Genomic DNA, 20,897 nt, shown 5'->3' with positions numbered 1-20,897 from the left:
AGAAGTGCCTCTTAGCCTGAGATCCCTCTTAAGAGGGAGAAAAACTAATCTTCAAGTTCAGTCTAGCAAGAGCTGGAGGAAGAGCCTGTTCGCTTGAGGACTCTAGGGTATCGCCCCCGTTGTCGGCCAATCCGGCTTGGCCAGATTGTTAGATAACAAAATTAAATCTCTCTCTGATCACTCCTTTGCAAGCCTTGGAGGCTAGCAGTGCGTGAGGAGTTACGTACATTCCTCAGAAGTGAGCAAGAAACAGCCCCAGTTCATTAAGCAGCCTGGTCGATTCCCGCCCCGGCTGCCACTGCAAACTTGTGCAGAGGAACACGGACCAGCGAAGCTCTTCGGGTGCTGACAGCACTTGTTCAGGATCTGTGTGCCCCAGGCCACATGCCGGGTGCTGCAGATATGGCAAATCCCCCCATCGTCCTTGACCTGGAAGGGGAGCCAGGCACACAAGGAAGCGGGAAGTTCCGTGGGAACACAGCTGGGAACGTGTAAGTTCTGCCCTTGGCGGCTGAGCGAAAGCGGTGGGAAGATAACATGTGAGCCAGCCTGGCAAGTGGTGTTTCCCAGGCGGCTCACGTTGAAGGTCGTACCAAGCAGAGGATACCTGAGCATTTCTTCTGTGGAAAATGAAATTCTTGAGAGTCCCAGCAAAGTTGAGGACCATTCTAAAATTCTGTGTCTCGGCTTGGAGCGACCCGACGTCGTGTTCAGTCTGGTGTGCTTTTGAGAGTGAAAGAAGGAGCTATTTACAATTACACCAGGGCAGATGCCTAAACCCAGACCGTCCCAGGGAGTCAGGGACATAATCACCATCCGAGGGATAGCTCGAGGCCCGACTCTGTCCCCTGCGTAAAGTGCGTTCTCCCTCTACCGGGCAGAGAAGAGACAAGGGGATTAGTTGCTCTCCCCACCCCCCACTTTTTTTAAAGAAAGAATAGAAGACAAATACAATGTCATCTGCCATTGCAATCATTTTTGGAAACTACAGTGCAGAAAATGTTTGCACTTAGATCCCCAATAACCGTGTTAGAGCTCTCTCTCTCAGCCCTCTTAGTGAACCATAAAGATGCTGGTTTTTTCTTTATGTGCAAATTGGTACCTTATGGAGGCAAATGCTGAGGAAAAGCCACAAATTACATCTTGAGCTTGAAAAGAATTCCTCTTCGACGCGAGTTCTTTGTACATGCTAGAACTGACTTCTTTTAAAACAGTGTCTGAGTTACTGCTCCTGTGCATCCTCACCTGCCTTGCAAAACAAGCACCCCCCATGCAAATGATTTTACCTGGGTGCTTAGTTCACACGTGCCATTTTGAACACTGCACTCTGTTTCCTTGGGAAATAAATCCTCATAGCTAACGGGTGCTTCAGGTCTTGATCGCGTATCCACATGTGCCCCAGCCAGACTCCATGCTTTTCCTCCTGGGTGTCACCTCTCCGTGGGGTTCCTCCTTCTGGTTTCCAAGGTTACAGCTCGCTCCTCAGATGCCTGGAACAGTGCAGGCGCAGGCAGTTGCCACCCTGCTGCTCCGTAGCAGGGGCCACACGGCCCAGATCTTCTGGGATAGCTCTGGTTTCACACGTTCTCTTCCATTGTCAGCCAAGGACTTGCATTGGTCAGGCAGTGTGTTCCGGTTTGGGATAACGAAGTGTAAAACAGTAGGGCTTCCTTGCCTATAGCACGTGACCCAGAGAAACAAGGGCCCTGGGTTAGTGTGCAAAGCAGGCCAAGTCACCCTTGGGTCCTGTGAGCCCAGCACCCTCGTGCAGTTGGGCCCCAGCAGGGCCAGCCTGTCTGTGTCGCTCTCCAGCACCCAGCACGGGGTTGCTTGGTGAATGTTTACCCGAGGGACGGGCAGGGGTCAGGGTTGGGCACACACAGACCCAGCATGCGGCCTGCTGCTGGGGCCCCAGGTGCCAGGCAGAGCTCCCGCCACAACCAGAGGATGCGCCCCTTCCTGTGGGGCCCAGCAGGTGTTAAAAGGGGAACAAAAGGGCCTCTGATTCCTCCTTTTGTCCCACCAAAATTAGTTTGCACTGTATCCCGTGCAGTGGTTTGTGGTGGTCGCAGCGTTGATTAGAGGTGGCCTGGCAGGCCTTACCCTCCTCAGAAACGCAGCGGTGCTGCTCTCGCACTTTGTGTCCCTCCGCATAGATGGGCCTCGGGAGGAAGGTGGGTGGCTTGCCCGGCCATGGTGTGAGGGTCTGCTCATGCGTGCCGTCTCAAAGTGAAGAGTATAAACCATGAATTCTCCTCTGATCTTTTAAATGGGACGTTTACACTGAGCCCTAACGTTTCCTAGAAGCGTGTCAGGACCAGCCTGCGGAGGGGTCAGCCCAGAGTTCCATCCTTACCCTCTTTGTGCGTGTGGCCTTGGGCCACTGTCTCTCCAGGTGAGGCGCTCTCTAGGTCGCCTCTTGTCCAGCCCTTTCTGCAAAGCACCAGGAAGTCCGTGCTTTGGGCCTCGAGCCATGGATTTGGGGCCTCCTCTGTGTGCAAGGATGGTGCTTCTCTGCTCTGATTTTTATAACCGTAATTTTGTGCCCCCCTTCTCCCTGCTGGCATTTGGACTTAGAAATCTGCTTTGATCTGTACACTAAGGTCATAGCAGTTTTCTCTGTGAGCCACTTGGAGCATGTGCTGCGTGCCTAACACTCGGGAGCTCACTGGATCTTCCCCAAATCTCCCGGGAGCTCCCGAGGGGACACTTAGCTCCTTATTTCAGATACGGCAACTGAGGTTCAAAGAGTTGAACTGGGAGCCACCTGGCTCAGGTAGAACTCGTGACCACTGTGTGCTCACCCTGGTCTCGTCAGTCCTGTGAGACCACCTGGGCATCCTGGCATCCGCCTCCTCCCTTTGCAAATAACAAGGCATGTTAAGGGCTTCACTGGTGAGATTCGTTGGTGGTAGAACTTGCTACCTGGCTGTCCCCATGGAAAGCAAAGGACAGGGCCTCCAGGAAGACCTCCAGCGGAACATCTGGGGGGAAGGAGGTGGTAGTGAGAGCTTCGGGCCGGGGTCCGGTGCCGCACGCGTTTGGAGGTTTGCTTCACTTCCTGTTCCGGCCCTTTCCTTCCTCACTGGGAAGCCTCATTTGCCAAGTTCAAAGACATGCTGACAGAGGATCGGTCTTGTGGCAGTCCTTCCCTTAGACAAGGACGTGCTTAGTTTTCTTGTGGTTGCCACAGACTGGCCGCATCAAAACAGAGACAACCCTTGTTTCCGGAAAACCGTGATAACTTGTTTTCCACGTTAGTGCACCCTTTGGCCTCTTGATGATATTTGAGGGGCCCTGTCTTTGGTCTTCACCCCAGCCCCTAACCCAGCATCCCACATTGTGGGTGAACAGCAAATGCTTGTTAGTGGAGAGGCGGAAGAAGATGACGGTGATGAGAAGTGGGGACAAGTCCCTGTGTCCCTCCAGCTACCAAACAGGCAGGAAGGAGGAGGAGGGCTCCAGAGGTTTTGAGGCATGCTTGGTGCTTAGTTAATCACACGAATACTATAGTACACGAATAAACCTTAGGGCCCTGCACGTTAACTTACCCCGGAGTGATCACTGGTGAAGATCCAAGCGTCATGACTAGTCCACACCACGGAGCAAGTGAGGACTTCAATCAGCAGCTCCGTGTGCATTTCTGAAAACCCGAACTTCAGATAACTTGGACACTAGTCTGTACCATAGTTTACCCAGCTGTGCGCCCACGCTATTAGAATACTCTCGAGTGCTTGCTGTAAATGTGGGTGAAGGTGGGTTAAGGCTATAATTCCGGTGAGTCCAACAACAGGGCAGTCAGCAAGCTCCTGTCCCTCATGCGGTAACCTGACTTCAGCCTGAGCTGTGCGTTGTCCTCCCAGGTGGTGTTTTGATTCTTGCTAGGTGCGTAGCTCCTAGGACTGAGAAAGGCCCAGCTGAAAGTGCCCTGAGAGCAAGTTAAGTCTGGCGTCCGTCGTCTTCTGTTGCTGGGTTCTCCACAAACACATCCTAGCGACAGCTGGTCCCACTTAAGGTCAGCCACCTGCACTTCCAAAGATGGAAATAGATTCAGATCAGATGAGGTGTTTTTGTGTTTTTTTTGTGTGTGTGTGTGGTGTCTATGTTTGATTAATCTGTACTTCTTTCTAATAGCAATTTTATTAGCAGTTTGTTTTGTTGGATTTTTCTACTTATATGATCATTTTCCATTTTAAGGCTGTAATAGTTATCCTATATAAAACACATGCTTTGTACTTTGAGCCATGGACATTCTCCTCCCCAAAATCATACCATTTTAAAACATGATCCTTGAACCTTAAGATCTTATTTCACCACGTAGAAGATAAATACTGTGATTTTTTAGCACCTATCTAATCAGCATTAACCACTCACTGTTACTTCCCCATAATTGAAATTCCACAGAATGACTCTAAAGATGTGTTCAGACTCACAGGTGGAATAGTTTTAAGCTTGTTACTGAAATCAAGTAACCTGCGAGGTCTCTACACACAGGTGCTAGTCTTACAGACTGATAATGACGCAGGTTGCTCTCAGGTGTGCCGGGTAACAGCGTGCGCCTGTTGTAACCACTTCCCAGGACAGAGCCTGGGAGCCTTTCTGAACATCGCAAAGGGGTGCCCAGTGCCTGATTTAGCATATCCAGCAGCGGCCCACCTGCAGCCAGCGTCTTCCAACTGTGTAGCTGTGGAGACAGCCAACAGCCAGGCTTTCCCCTGGTATCTTCTGCACTGCCCCGTGGTAAAACATACACGTTTGTTTTTTGTTTTTTGTTTTTTAATTTAAAACTTGTCCCTTGCCTTTAATGATAACCTACATTCTTCCTAAAAGTTACCTTCTCTGGAACCCATAGTGAAGTGAAGGGGCAGGCGTTTCTGTCGCGCTAAACCGTCTGTGTGGTTCAGGATATGCAGGGGGTGGGGGTGCCCAGGGTTCAGGCTCCGGCATCGGGGACCTTTTCCCACTGGGAGGCTCTCGAGTCCTGCCCCGGTAGGGCACAGTGCCTCCAACAGAGGAGCGGGAAGACTCCAGGCGGGCACCCTGGCGTTCTTCAAAGAAGCTCTAAGGAACCCTGAAATCCTCTAGTCTTGAAAGAGAGAGGGAGGGAGGGAGGGAGGAAAGAATTCTTACATTATGATTTAGAAGACAAAACAGCAACTTCTGGACTGTCTTTATATAAGAAATTCAGTACTTATTGCCACTAAATAAGTCCGTGGAGGTGAATCCAAGAACAGTGAATACATCATTTTATTTAAACCCCCAACTGTTCTGTGAAATAGGTTATTGTTCCCATTTTACAGATGGACACTGAGGCTCTGAGAGGCTACTTGTCTGAACTGAGATCCGAATGCGGAGCTGTCTCCAAAGCCCAGGCCCTCAAATGCACCAGTACTGGGCTGTCCTCTGTGTGTCTGAATCTTCAGAGCTTTAGGGACAGCTGCAGAACAATGGGGATTTCTCATACCCAGCCGAGGATCAACTCCCTCCCTCCCTGGTAAAGACTCGGAGTTGCCCGGGGAGATCACTGTCTGCTAAATCCGTGAGATGCAAGATAAGAAATTAGAATGCTTACCGTGTTTCTTTTCTCTTCTTTGCATCCAGGGAGGGGAGGGAGGGTGAGGTAAGAGCAGGAGGAGGAAGGAGAAGGGGAAAAAACACCCTAAGTCAGATGACGAGCTCCTCTGGGGTGCAGCGAGTACTGAGCTTAGAGCAGCTTTCTGGGCTGTCCGGCACCTTTTAAAACGGTTGGTGGCTTTCACTGTACGTTCTGAGTGTCTGTGGGACACGTCACCTACGGGTGACGCACACCCAGTACTTGGCTGGAGCCTTTTCTGACTGAGTGGGTGGGCGGGTGAATTTGACACCTGGATCAGCAACGAGCCAGATGTTCGTGGGTGGGATGTTACCTGCAGAGAAGTATCTCTGAACCCCCAGAGGAGCATCCCTCCCACAGGAGACCTGGGCTGGGCTCTGAAGAAAGGCCGGGACATGGTTTGGGGGCACAGCCTTGTCCTGAAATCGCAGTGCCCTCGGATCGGCAGGTCTGAAGAGGGCAGATCTTCAGCGAGGGCTTCCCAGTGTTTTGCAAACGCAACCTCCGCACGGAACTCAGGGGCCATTCCGCCAGTGTGAACACGAGCACAAACGTTCTCCCCGAGAAGAGCACCTTTGGTCGCACCTTTTGAGAATTATCGTAAATGCCATGTACCAAACCTAGAAGGAATTCGGTTCTAGGTTCTTTTCTCTCAGGTTCAGAATTGGACTTACAGCACTTTCGTGTTTCATTTACCTTTAGTCAGACTCACTGCACCATTACCGACTCCTCAGGGAGAAGCGCGCACTTGTCCCAAGGTGCCAGTGGACGCCGGCTTCTAGTTATCCCCGAGCTGGCCGAGCCGGCCAAAGCCTCCCCGGGCCCTGAGAGCCGCTGCTGCGAGGACCGGCAGTGCCACCTTGTGGGAAAATCCGTAGCTCCGGGCCAAGGGAGGGAAACAGCCTGGACTGTCAAACTTTGAAGGATGACAGTACCAAGAAATGTCTGGGTGCAGTCGAGTGGGAAATCTCCCTCTGCTCACCAGCCACGCTAATTATTATTTTGGTGTCCAGAAAATTAATAACCCAAATAAATTAAGACCAAGCCAGGAAGATACTTCAGGAACTAAAAATGGCAGGAAGGGATTTGTTTTCCATCTACTTACTAGGAAATAAAATCACCCCAGGTGGGAATATATTTTCCCATAAAGTCTGTAAAAGCACAAAGCCACAGATTCTGAGCAAAGTCGAAACAGAGTTTCAGAATTTGTTTTGAGGTTGCCTTATGGGCTCCGTGCTTTCACGAGGAGAGTGGGCGGGAAGGCGGGAAGGTGGCAAGCTGGGCCGCACCCCAAGTCACCCCTCCGTCAGTGTGCAGGAAGAGGACCCCGGGACCTCATTCCCTTTGTGTGATGGGAGCTGGTCGCACGTAGCCCTTCCTTCTGCTGCAGGGCTCCAGCGTCGGGCCTTCCCTCTCCAGCCGCATGCCCAGTGCGCCCCATGACCAGCTTTCGTCAGCGCAAGGTGAGATGGGGAGCGTTGCCATCCCATTCTACAGATGAAACCAAGCCTCAGAAGGGTCCGACACCAGCCCAGCACCTGAGCCAGGACTCAGACGCAGACCACTCGCGCTGGTCCGCTTGCACCTTCCCTGCCGTCCTCCCGCTTGGACCTCGCCGACTGTATCTTGATCTGGTGCACAGCTGGAAGCCTTCACTGCACCGTGTTCCTGACACTTGAGAACCTCGATGTCTGGGCGGTGGGGGGGGCGGGTGCAGATGACCCAGCTGAGGGCACTGGCCCGAACACTCCCCCCCGGACCTGCCCCCAGGGTTCAGCCTCTCTGAGGCACCACTTCCTCCTCCATAAAATAGAAATAACACCTGCTGCAGAATCAGAGGAGTTAATAATTTATGTGGAAGTGCTCTGTACGCTAGTTAAGTGCTGTAGACATAAATGATAGTTTTTAGGGGAAAAAAATCCATTATCAAGTCAGAAAGTCAATGTTTGGATAGATTTGAATATATTATACTGGCTGGTTGAATAAAGGACTCTTAGATTACATTTAAATTGCTTACCTTAAAAATCTGCATCTCTAAATCATATGCAGAAGACAGAAGCTAAACACTGAGGCCCCTAGGCCCCCTAAAATGAGGGGGTGGGGCCGGTGGCCAAGATCGCATGCCCTAGGTAGCTCTTGTTCCAAGCCTGTCTCCCAGTGCTTACCTGCTGTGCAACCTTCAGGCAACTGACTGAACCTCTCTGATTTACCATTCTCATCTGTGAAATGGGATAACAGTTCCTCCCTCACAGGATTGAGAGGGTTAGATACAGCAATTCTAAGTAAAGCACTTAACTCAATGCCTGGCCCATAGCAAGCAATCAGTAAATAGTAACTATTTATCACCTAAGATCATTCCCATCCTTTAGAAAAAATAATAAACAATGCATTAAAACCTGCGTGTTCTCATCTTCTGTGTGAACACTTCCCCAGTGATATTTTTAGAGTGTATTTACATGAAGAGGAGAAAGCATTTGCAGAGCATAACTTGAGTGGACTTCCTTGAACCCAGAGCAAAACTGCTAACATGAAAACGATTCTGTGAACTGCAGCTCTTCAGTGATGCCTTTGCTGCCATCTTAGCTACTTTTGGGGAGCCCGGAACCATCTCCCCAGGCTGCCCCGCTCCCAGTAGCCCAGGGGGAGGTACTGCGGGAACACAGGTGTCCTGCGGCACCTGCAGGGTACGGTGGGGTGTTACGTGCAGTTCTGGGTAAAACTCTAGAAACCACACCAGCATGCAGCTGGGGGAGGGCCCGAGGGAGTGAAGGAATTTGCAATCATGCCCTTGTGTCTGGGAAGAGGATACCCAGGGCCCATGGTAGCCTTCTTCAGACCTAGAAGGGCTCTCTCGCAGAAGAGGCCGGAGACTCAGGATGGGGCACTGGATGGAGTGCAGGGAGCCAGAATTCAGGTCACCTGGGAGACATCACAGGCCGCCCTCCAGGGCCCCGGAGCCCGTGTCTGCAGGAGTATGAAGGCACAGGATCCACCTGGGAGCAGGCAGATCAGGCCACCGTTAGGGTTTCTGTCCCGCCCTAACGCATGGAGAATGTGGCTTTAGACCTTTCAGAACTGAGGCAGAAACGGCACATGGTCTGGGACCTACATTGACAAAGGAAGGTCGTGAAGTCTTAGAACAGAAACAAAAGAATATCAAGTCATCTCAGTTTTTATAGGGATTACACGTTGGGATGATCACATTTTGGATATATTGAGTTAAATAAACTATATTGAAATTGGGAGTTTGGGAGTCTTAAAAATATGAGTTCCAGTTTCTCAGCCCTCAAGACTTTCCGTTAAAGATGAGACCATCAAACTCAGTTTTCTGACATTTGCGTTCCACAGGATCATTCGTTCACTGAGCATTTCTGGCATTTTATCCTGCCTGCCTGTAGTTTCTAAGAAATGCCAATAAGGTATAAGTTGTACTTATTAAGAAAATTTAGAAAATAAATAATAGGGAACTGTTGTTAAGGACAAGGGATGCTATTAAGAGTTTGACGTGGTCCTTACTGGTGAACTATAGAGACCTGTGAGCACCAACATTTGGGGGCTGCGGAGCCCAGGTGTGACGACGCTGCAGTTTCTGCTGATGTCTGAGGAAGTGCTACCAGGGCGTAATCCTGGCTAGTTCTGCCTGGCTTGCAGTTCCTTTACATTTCAATAAGTGTGGTTTTTAAAGCCTGGAAAGGCCCCAGGATATGGGGAAGGCAGGGATGATAGTTTCACTGTCTCTGTTTCCTGAGAGAAAATAATGTTGCATCTTCAAAACAGCATCTGTCAGAATGATTTTCATCAGATTAAATAAATCCTCAAAGCAGCTATCAGAGCTTATGGAATCTCAGAAATGTAGGTTATACTTTGCGTGGAACCCTAATGGAATTTAAAATACGTGTGTTTCTGCAAGCGCAGCTTTGCACCCGGGCTCTTTACCGGGGTTTTTGTTTGCGAATTTTTGTTTAAGCCACCATATCTCGAAGAGTTTAGAAAGTGTTTTTACTATGTAAATGTAATAATTGTTTATCAATTTAAGATGCGATTAATTACAGACGGAAAAAGGTATTGAGCTCGGGGGCCTTTTGGTCAAACCTGATGAAAACCTGGAACACAACATATGCTCTGTCAAAGGAAGAGTTATATGAAAATTACGTATCACTGTTAGGTATTATGGAAGAGGCTTCCTTTTGCCATCTTTTGACAGGCAGCTTGCTTATATTAATAGTTTGGTTTTCTGTGTGTCTATTTTATAAATACAAACATACACAATAATATAGAATTATAAGCAATTTTAACTTTTTTTTTTTTTTTTTTTGGCTTGTCTGCTTTTCCACAATGAATGTATACATACATACAGGAATACCTTGGAGATACCGTGGGTTCGGTTCCAGGCCACAACTATAAAGCTAATATCGTGGGAAAGTGAATCACACAAATTTTTGGTTTCCCAAGTGCATATAATAAGTTATGTTTACACTATACTGTAGTCTTTTCAGTGTGTGATAGCATTATGTCTACACACACACACACACACACACACCCCTTAATTTAAAAATACTTTATTGCTAAAAAGTGCTAACAACCATCTGAGCCTTCGGTTGTAATCTTTTTGCTGGTGGAGGGTTTTGCATCAATGTTGGTGGCTGCTGACTGATCAGAGTAGAGATTGCTGGAGGCTGGGGCGGCCGTGGCAATTTCTGGAAATAAGACAACAATGAAGTTTGCTGCATCAATTGATTCTTCCTTTCATGAAAGATTTCTCTATAGCATGCGATGCTGTTTGATAGTATTTTACCCATGGTAGAACTTTCAAAATTGGAGTCGATCCTTTCCAACCCTGCCATTACTTTTTCAACCAAGTTTATGGATTATTTTAAATCCCTTGTTGTCATTTCAACAATGTCCATAGCATCTTCACCAGGAGTAGGTTTTATCTCAAGAAACCACTTGCTTTGCTCATCCATGAGAAGCAACTCCATCCGTTCAAGTTCTATCTTGAGATTGTAGCAATGCAGTCCCATCTTCAGGCTCCACTTCTAGTTCTCTTGTTATTTCCACCACATCTTCAGTTACGCCTCCACTGGCGTCCTGAACCCCTCAAAGTCATCCATGAGGGTTGGAATTAGTTTCTTCCAAACTCCTGTTAAGTTGATGTTTTGACCTCCTCCCATGAATCACAAATGTTCTTAAAAGGATCTAGAATGGCGAATCCTTTCCAAAAGGTTTTCCATTTACTTTGCTCAAATCCACCAGAAGAATCACTATCTATGGCAGCTATAGCCTTACAAATTTTTTTAAATTTCTTATGAAATTTCTTAAATGATAAGTCTTTAAAGTCAAACTTACTCCTTGATCCATGGGCTACAGAATGGATGTTGTGGTAGCAGGCATGAGAACAACGTTAATCTCCTCGTACATCTCCATCAGAGGAATCTTGGGTGACCAGTTCATTGTCAGTGAGCAGTAATATTTTGAAAGCAGTCATTTTTTTCTGAGCAGTAAGTCTCAACTGTGGGCTTAAAATATTCAGTAAGCCATGCTGTAAATAGATGTGCTGTCGTGCGAGCTTTGTTGTTCCATTTATAGAGCACAGGCAGAGTAGATTTCGCGTCATTCTTAAGGGCCCTGGGATTTTTGGAATGGCACGAGAACACTGACTTCAACTGAAAATCACCAGCTGCATTAACCCCCAACTAGAGAGTCAGCCTGTCCTTTGAAGATTTGAAGCCAGGCATTGACTTCTCCTCTTTAGCTATGAAAGTCCCAGATGGCATCTTCTTCCAATAGAAGGCTGTTTTGTCAACATGAAAATCTGCTGTTCAGTGTGGCCACCTTCATCAGTGATCTTAGCTAGAGCTTCTGGATAACCTGCTACAGCTTCTCCATCAGCCCTCGCTGCTTCACCGTGCACCTTTATGTTCTAGAGACGGCTTCTTTCCTTAAATCTCATGGACCAACCTCTGCTAGATTCACACTTTTCTTCTGCAGTTTCCTCGTTTCTCTCAGACTACACAGAATTGAAGAGAGTTAGGGCCTTGCTCTGGATTAGGCTTTGGCTTAAGGGAATGTTGTGGCTGATTTGATCTTCTGTCCAGACCCCTCAAACTCTCCATCTCAGCAATAAATCTGTTTTGTTTTCTTGTCATTCATGGGTTCACTGGAGTAGCACTTTTAAAGTCCTTCAAGAACTCTTCCTTTGCATTCACAACTTGGCTGTTTGACACAAGAGGTCCAACTTTCAGCCTGTCTGAGTGTTCGACATACCTCTTCAGGAAGCTTAATCAATTCTCGCTTTTGGTCTAAAGGTAGAGACTTGGGACTCTCCCTTTCACTTGAGCACTGATAGGCCATTGTGGGGTCATTAATTGGCCTAATTTCAGTATTGTTGTGTCTGAGGATTAGGGAGGGCTGAGGAGGAGGGAGATGGGGAGTGGCCGGTTGGTGGAGCAGTCAGAACACACACGACATTTATTAAGTTCACTGCCTTATATGGGTGTGGCTCTTGGCACCCAAAACAATTGCAATAGTAACATCAAAGATCACTGATCACAGATCACCATGACAGATATAATAAAGAACAAGTGTGAAACATCATGAGAATCACTGAAATGTGACACAGGCATGAAGTGAGCCCGTGCTGTTGGAAAAACGGCACCCCTAGACTTGCTCAACAGAGTTGCCACAAACCTTCAATTTGTAAAAAATGCAATGTCTGTGCAGTGCAGCAACGTGAAGCTGAATGAAAGGAGATACAATGGTGTGTGTGTGTGTGTGTGTGTGTACAGAGAGGGAATGTTTGTATATATGTGCAATTGCCCAAGCCGCCTCAGCCACCTTTCAGGGCTCTCTTTGTGTGGGGCAGCTAATCCCCTTCATTATGTATTTATTCTTACTAGATTTACTCTCTGCGGATGACATTCTTGCCAAGGTCTTGAGATGGGGGGGGCCTCCTGTATTTGTGCCTTTCAGAGCTTTGACATAGGTTAAAAAACGAATTAAAAGTGGAGATGACTAGAACAATCGTGCACCCTTGGTGCAGAGAGAGCGCTGTGGAAGGTGACACCCTGTGACTCTTTATCAGAGCAGGGCCATCCCTGCTTCAGGCTGTTCCTAGATGTTTAAAAGAACAATCAAAATGATTTTAAGAAACCTGTGTGCTACCAATTCCATATTCCTTTCCAAAGTGTTTATGAAATGTTCGAATCCAGACACAGTTCCTGAGCTTTGGAAGCAAAGCCCTGAGCCCGGAGCCCGCTGGAGGTGGTGGACCTCGCCTGTGGGTGGTATCAAGCCATCAGGGCAGGATGTGCTTTAAGAATCCAAACGAATTCAAACACGCTGAACAGGGGCTTAAACTTGAGGTGAACTTATCCATCTCTGGCTGGCTGTTAATCCTATAGCTAAATTATATATGTAAAAGGGAAAAAATCTGACCCAGTTAACCACACAACAAACACTAAATAAAAGCAAGGTAATATATGGGCATTTCTATGCTGCTTAGTAAAACTTGAAGTTTCTTCATCTCGTGAAGCACAGAAATTACTTGGGGGAATTTGGGGTGTTTGGGGGAAGTAAACAGTGAGCTTCCTGAATGCTGGGACTTTTGCCTGCAGCAAAACACAGCTCAGACAAGCAGATTGCTTAGAAGGACCAGCAGCCGCAGAGCAGAGAGGCAGAAGTGGGAAGAGGCAGGCCGGGAGCTCAGGGCTTGAATTCTGGCCCCTCTGCCCAGCAGGACCGGCCTGAAGCAGAACCAGTCCACGAGTGAGGCCCCTCCTCTCCGCCCACCTCGGGGAGCAACCCCCTTCGCGTCCCCCCTGGGCTGTCCTTGTATCCACTTCCTGCTCTGGGGTCTCCTTACCTCTTGGCGGAGGTGCACACACCTTGTGCACTACCTCACTGTGGCCTAATGTTTTTAAACTACGGTGCATGCAGCCGTCCAACATAAATGCACAGAGTGCACAGTAACGTGGAAGGACGCTCACGTACTCTTGTTCAGACAGCAGATGATGACAAAACAGTACGGCCACTTTTGTAAGAAAGAGCTGAATAAGAAAACAAGCATGTGCATCTATCTATTTGTGGAAGGGCTGGGCGGACACCCTGCGTGTCCCTATCGCCAGGCGCAGAGTCACAGGCGGTTTTAACCCATTTGGGGCTGTCTGCTCCTCAGCCCTGGAAGTGTATTGCTTTGGTACCGCCGTCCGCCCTCAGCACTCGGCAGTTTCACAGAGCCAATTTGAGTTAAAATGCTAAGAAGTGACAACAGCTTCCCGAGGACCTTGCACTTACAATACTTGGGGCTCCCCGGGGCCAGCAGGCTGGCGTTAGCTCTGGGGTCCCGCCGTGAGGCTCTGGAAGGGAAGCCCGAGGTTTCCGAGGCAGGAGGTCTCTGGGTTCATCCGTGCGAGGCTGCTGCTCTGCTTCAGGGACGCGCCGTGGTCTCCTCTGACCCAAACGGCCGGGCTTGCCCACAGTTACTCGATGACTAACCGACAACGCCAAAAACAAAGTACTTTAGGCAATTCGGCTGCTCGTTTCTGTAATCTTTTTTCCTCTCTCGCTCCTTGCCTGAAGTAAGCTCAGGAAAAGGAGGGCCTGGGCCCTGCCATGCTGTCCTCCCCCCTCCGAGTTGCTGAGATGGCCTCATTTGTTCCGTTCCCTCGAACAGCCTCTCCCACGCCCACCTGGCCCGCCGTCGGGCCCCCCTTAGGAATCGTTCTGTTAAGTCACCGTTTCCCTTCTTGTTTTCCAGCCCACCCAAACCCACCGTGTTCATCTCTGGGGTCATCGCGCGGGTAAGTCCCGGGGCACCTGCGGGGGGTGCGAAGCCTTTGGGTGTCAGCACGTGACCTCCCAGCTCCTCCGGTCTTGTTAGACTCTGCCCGGAATAGCCAGATGACACTGGTCCTCGAGTCTGGGGCCAGTGGCCCTCTCCTCTGTCACACTTCCACGGAGCTTGGCTTCGTAGTTAGGAACATGTGAGGGAACCCGGAGCACGGCACACAGCAGAGCGGATCTGCGGTGCCACAGAACCGCCTTCCTCTTCCTGCCAACCCACCTGCTTCCCCCTTAGGCTGAGCCAGGGGTCGGCAGACTGCGGCCCCCAGGCCAGGTGTTTGTGAGCTTAGAATGACTTCACATTCTTAGATGATTGAAAAGATCAAAATAATTATGTGTGGCACCATGTGAGAATTATGTGACATGCAAATGGAGCATCCGTGGACAAGGCTTTGGTGGCACACGGCCACGGCTGATCTGTGGCTGTTTCGGTTTGCAGATCCCAGACTAGACTTGTGGTTTGGGTCACACCCTTCACCTTTCAGGAGTCCCCCTCTGGTGAGACCCGACATTCTGTCTTAACTGCTGACGTCCCACCAGCTCCCACAGCAATGCCATCTGGGGCTCTGTTGCTCTCAGGACATTCGAGTCCTTGTAAGATGCCGGGAGAAAATGCCATTGTTGAGGACTACTCACTGTTGGCAGAGCTGTGACCATGGCCATCCAAAGACCTGGGGACAGATAGGTGGCATGTGTACCACATGAGAGAAAATTAAATGCCAACACCTCAGCCAGTTGGCCCAGCCAGAGCGTGCCGTGGCTCCAGCCTGCCCATGGTGAGCCAGGCGTCAGCCCTGGTCACACACCCACTGTTGGCAATAGAAGCCATTGGACCCCTCTCTGGAAAAACAGTGGGCTCCTTCTCCCAGGCTGGGCAGGTTGCATCTAGCTCTATCCCACAGTTGCCCTGTGTGTCTCCTTCCCGGCCAGGGCCCAGGCCTGGCTCACAGGGGTAGCAGCAAATTTGAATTTAGGACTCTGTGTTGGTCCTGTCTTGTCCCCAATTTAAATGATCACAAAAACAGATCTAACAGAAGAAAGCCACCAACCCCCACCTCAGGGCCAAGTGAGTTATGTGTTCCTATATCTCACAGCACGGGCAGAGCCAGCAAGTGTTGTCACCGTCCTAATGGTGTGTGGCCTCCGTGCCACCTGCACTGCCTGGTTCTGATGGCCTGGGCCCCCCGAGAGCCCCAGGACCCCCGCCGGCCACAGGAGACAGGCTGCTACCTGCTGACACGTTCACCATTCCTTTACTCACCCCGCAGGGACGCTGGGCAGACACGCTGGGCCTCGTGGGGGGCGTGGGGGGCTCTTTATACACTGACCGGGGTGTTTACTGTTGATCAGCCCCTGCATTCTGTGTCTCCTGACAGGGTGACAAAGACTTCCCCCCAGCAGCCGCGCAGGTGGCTCACCAGAAGCCCCACGCCTCCATGGACAAGCATCCTTCCCCGAGGACCCAGCACATCCAGCAGCCTCGCAAGTGAGCCGGCACCCAGACCCCGGCCCCGTCACCAGCAGCGCCCCGGCTGTCCTGCGTTGCTGTTCCCCCGACAGAGAGAACTGGCACTTTCTTCAAAATACTGTCCATTGGGAAATCTCAGGCAAAGCAAAGTGCTCCTTGCTTTGCCTTAGATTTCCATATTTGAGACTAGGAATGGCTCAGACCCCAAACTTTCTTCACAGGGATCTCTGGTTGGATGTCATTTGAGGATCATTTTGTCCCCCTGGAAGTGCCATTAGTAGAATTTCCCAAGATATGAGTAAAATGAAGTCATTTGAACTTTAGCTTTAGTTCTGTTTCAGCAGTCGCCTGAAGTCCCTATCTGTGGTCTTAAAAACAAGAGGGTACAAATTTCGGAGGATTAGATTAAGATTAGGGGACAGCTCAGTCATTACATGCCTTTTAGTAATAGGACGATGAAGTCTTCACGCCTACGGGAGAGTAAGAAATAAGGGAGTCAACTAAGATGCGGGTTTCAGGGAGGCAGAGCAGGAAAGCCCTAGAAACAGGCGGCGGCGGTGCTGACTGTCCCTCCCACTGTGCGCCAGGGAATCGCTGTACAGGGTGACCAAGCACTCACACGAAAAGCAAAACAAAACAGGTATTTTTTGAAATGGCTCTTTTATTCCAGGAGTCAATGTGCCAGAAAATGAGGATGTAAGCGGTTTGCTCAGAGGCCGTTCCTCTGCCGTGAGAGCTCAGCGTGGCAAGCCTGGCATGGCCTCAAGCCAGACAGGCTCCTCTGGGGAAACTGAGGCAAACCTATGGTGATTACCTATTTTTTGGTAATCACCTCTAGGCTGCTTTTGAGTTCTGGAAGTGACTGGAGTGGAGGAATAGACTCACAGCTAATTCAGGAACAGCTGAGCAAGAGAGTTGAAAGCAAGGAAGGACCAGATAAAAAACCCTAGGGACTCAAACACCACATTCCATTGGAGCTGGAAAAGCCTGTTGACCAGTGTAACTGCCCAGGAGCCCTGGACGTGTCTGCCTGGGACCCTCCTCACTCGGGCGCATCAGATTGTCCTCTGATTGCTGAGGGTCTCCTGCCCAGACCTGTCCTAGACTGCTCCGGGGCTCATGGCTAGAGGGTGCCCGGCTTTTCTGAAAAGCCAAAGGGCTCGTTTAGCCAGGTGTGAAAATCTCCCAGCCCCACTGTCCTGCCCACCGCAGTGGGCTGGCTGCAGGTCGGTGTGTGCCGTGAGCAGCATCCGTGCGTGGCGCCAGCCTCGAGGATGCCACTCTGCAGCCAGCGTCTGCCAGCTGGTAGAGCAGCAGCAGACCTGGCGGGACCCAGAGGGAGAGGCAGGGCTCGGCCTCACACTTAAAGGCAGTGTCTGGTTGCCCATCCAGGTGACCTACAGGAAACCAGTGTGTAACCCTGGTGGGCACTGTGTGGTCACATCTTGAATTTCTTGGTTGCTTCAGTTGGTATAAACTGAAGGTGGCTTGTGGAGACCCAGCCTTGGCCGGCAGCACTGCCGTGAAACACTGAGCAAGCAGCCTCCGCCCCGTGTACCTCCTGCAGCCAGTGCCAGGCCGGGCGTGAGACCGTCGCGCAGAAACTCAGAGGCGTCCTTAGTGCTTTCCAGGCTGCAGCTGGAGGGGCCGTGATTCCCAAAGGTGCGGTTTCCATGTACTTGTATCTAGGCCTGGCATGCGTCCGTCTGTGGGCTCTAGATCATTGAATATGAAATGCTTTCCTAAATGAGTTTATTGTTAACTTCAAGAATAATAATGATTATAATAAAGCTTCTGCATTTCTTCTCATGGTTTGTTTTTTTTTTTTTTCCTGTATTTCAGAGATTCCTTTTTGCATTTTACCAGAGTTGCCAGATGGTTTCAGTAGAAATACAAACATGTGTACATGATGGATATTTTCAGAAATGATTTCCCAGACACAAAGTCAAACTATTGGACACCTGGCGACTGGAGTCTAATCATCTACTTAAAATGTCATAAAATGGAAAGGCTTAATACAGTTGATTAAAACGTATCGCGTGGGCCCAGCAGCTGGCCCTGTGCTAGGGAGGCTCTTTGGGAACAGATTTAAGAGACGATGATTAATAGGAAGCCCAGGGGTAATGGTGAGCAGCTTTGATGTACAAGGCATTTGCTTTAATCAGAAGGTCTCCTGTAACCCTTACGAGTAAGATGAGAAAGTAATCACAGCTATTCAACCTGGAGATCCAGAATCAGATGATGGAATGTGACCTGGGAGGGGCCCGGAGGTTTTCTCCCTGAGCACAGCATTTGTCAGGAAGGACCAGGGGCCACACTCAGCCCCTCCCCCGGCTGTGGCAGTCCTGGCCAGAATCCGCACCGCCAGCAGCCTGGCCTTGCCCTGCATGTTGCCTCTGACGCTGCTGCTTGTACTCGGGCCTCCTGCCTCTCAGGCTAAACTAAGGGCACGAACCAGGGTCTGACTCATTTTGTCTCACTGGCAGAGTCTGTCCTCAGTGAATAGATGGTGGTGGGCAGAAACGCCAAGCACACAGCAAAGATGGAGCAGGACCACCCCCAAGGGCTTGCTGCATCACTAATAAACATCACTGTCAGCTGTATCAGTGTCCACAGTACAGTACCACAAACTGAGTGGCTTAACATGACAGAAATGTATTTTCTCACAGTTCTGGGCTCTAGAAGCTCGAAATCAATGTGTCAGCAGGGCCACACTCCCTCTGAGGCCTCTAGGGGAGGACCCGTCCTGGCCTCTCCCAGCTTCTGGCAATCTTGGTGTTTCGGGCTCGTGGCAGCGTAAATGCAGTCTTTGACTCTGCCATCCGTCGTCTCCTGTGCCTCTGTCTCATCCAGCCGCCGCTCCCAGGAACAAGGGCCCTCTGCTGTCCCCTGGGACCGCCCAAGAGGCTGGCAGCCCCTCCCCAAGGCCCACTGTGCCCCTGGGACGCCCCTGCTGCCCTGCCCTGCCCTGAGCGGGAGGCCAGATCCCTGGGACTGCCCCCTCCCTCGGCCGGTCCCTCCTGGAGGGGTGAAAAGTCCTGTGACATCTCCTCCTTGGATCCACGGCGAGAACAGGGCCCATACTAAAATGCGTCCTGGGCTTCTGCTCGGTTCATGCCCACCCATCTCAGAGAAGCTCCTCGGCTCTGTTCTTCAAACCAGAACCAGCCCCTGATGGGGGCTCATGCCGCGGACAGCAGACCCAGAAGCTCAGGGTGGGTCTCGGCTCCACGTTCCACGTCCACTGACTAGTTTGCCCTCCTGTGTGCACCAGGGATCGAAGCCACAGGGTGTGACATGCCAGTGGTTTGGACCAGACCTGGGCAAGGAGACCATGGAGTGGCCACCAGCCAAGGGGAGGGCACAGCCAGCCCGGATGAGCCCGAGCTCAGGCACCCTGAGAAAGGGCAGGGACTTGGGGAGGACAAGCCGGGTATGGCCAGGCCCAGCAGGCTGGTAATTCATTAATTATTTTGAAAGCATCTGTCTCCCGCCTCGGCAGTCCGTGGTGTTCTGCTGTTCTGCAGCTTTTCCTGTCTTCGCAGCTGCTGTGCTAGTTAAGTGCTTCTTTTTACAAACCCAAAAGTAAACTTTTTTTCCCTAAGACTTGGCATCCTGCTGGCCTCTGAGGTATAAAAACAAAAACAAAACAAAAAACCAGGCGTTTCATAACCGTCCCAGGAGGCATCTGCAGCCATATGCTCTTGAGGAATAGAGAGCCTGAGTAGGTGGTGATGGGGGACCGTGGAACTCTCAGTGCTTGAAATAGCCTCATAAAAATTGCATTAGCCAGAGAGCTCCAGAGAAACAGAACTGACAGCTATGTGTGTATGTACATATGTCTACACACACACACACACACACACACACACACACGCACACACACACAGACTTATTTTAAGGAATTGGCTACGAGATTATGGGGACTGGAAAGACCAACATGTACAGGGTGGCCGGCAGGCGGGAGGCCCAGGGAGAGCCGATGTTGCAGTTAAGTCCGAAGGCCGTCTGGCTGGCTCAGTTCCCTCTCACTCAGGGGAGGTCAGTCTTTGTTCCATTCAGGCCTTCAACTGATTGGACGATGTCCACCCGAATTATGCAGGGCACTTGCTTTGCTCGGAGTCCACTGATTTAAATATAAATCTCATGCAAAAACACCCTCATGAGAAACATCCACGATTATGTCATGGTGCCCAATATCTAGGCACTGTGACCCAGCCAAGTTAATGCATAAAATTAACTGACGAAAGAGCTCATGGCAGCTCATTCGTCTCTGTGTCCTCAAAGCATCTTGGATCTGTTTTCACTCTGACCCTGCAGAAGTGCCTGCCTGTCTTCACAGCATTCTGTCTAACACCCACCTTGCTCTTCCAGACAGAGTTTCTAAAATTCAGTGAAGGGCATTCATGACAGGAGAAAATTATTTTCCCTCATCCTCCCCTTTAATCCTAAATATTATTATAAATCCAACTGCCATGCTTTCCAAAAAAATCCAATTTGTCAACTGGAAAAGACCCAACATGGTCTGAGATAATGAACTAATATAATCTAAAGGATTTGGGACTCTACCCAGAAGCCCTGGACGAGCTTTTTGATTACATTTCAACACAGCCATTCTGCACTACTGAGGGTCGCGTAAAAGAGAGAGTCCAGCCTTTCGTAGCATAAGGGCTCAGTTTCCTGTGCAAATTACCAGAAACCCACTTGTGTTATTCTTTAAGTAGGGATGGATTGAAGACGTAGAATGTGCTTAGAGAACTAGTAATGAGCTTCACTATCTCTAGGGCAAGGGTTTTCACCCAGGGGTGATGTTGTCCCCCAGGGAGCATTTGGCAATGCCTAGAGACATTTCTGGTTTCCACACTGGGGAGTTGGAGGGTGCTTGTGGGTGGCATCTAGAGATAGAAGCCCGGGATCTGCTAAAAATCTATAATAATGTAATTAAACAATCAAAAGCAAATTTCCCGCTACCTGGAATCTTGGGGGGGGGAGTGC

General features: G+C 50.0%; 1 protein-coding gene across 1 annotated transcript in view; it reads left to right on the top strand.

The window, feature by feature from the left end:
- DAP (death associated protein) overlaps positions 1–17,702 on the top strand; it is a 64,926-nt gene extending 47,224 nt beyond the window's left edge. Inside the window, exons 3-4 of the mRNA XM_069492012.1 lie at positions 14,349–14,391; positions 15,811–17,702. Coding sequence (XP_069348113.1) covers positions 14,349–14,391; positions 15,811–15,924 — 157 coding nt within the window. The 3' untranslated portion in view covers positions 15,925–17,702. The remainder of the gene's footprint in view (positions 1–14,348; positions 14,392–15,810) is intronic.
- Positions 17,703–20,897: the final 3,195 nt, after the last annotated feature.

The sequence above is a fragment of the Eulemur rufifrons genome, chromosome 17 (genome assembly GCF_041146395.1).
Source record: "Eulemur rufifrons isolate Redbay chromosome 17, OSU_ERuf_1, whole genome shotgun sequence".
Classification (NCBI taxonomy): Eukaryota; Metazoa; Chordata; class Mammalia; order Primates; family Lemuridae; genus Eulemur; species Eulemur rufifrons.
This window is presented reverse-complemented; position numbering and strand designations above follow the sequence as displayed.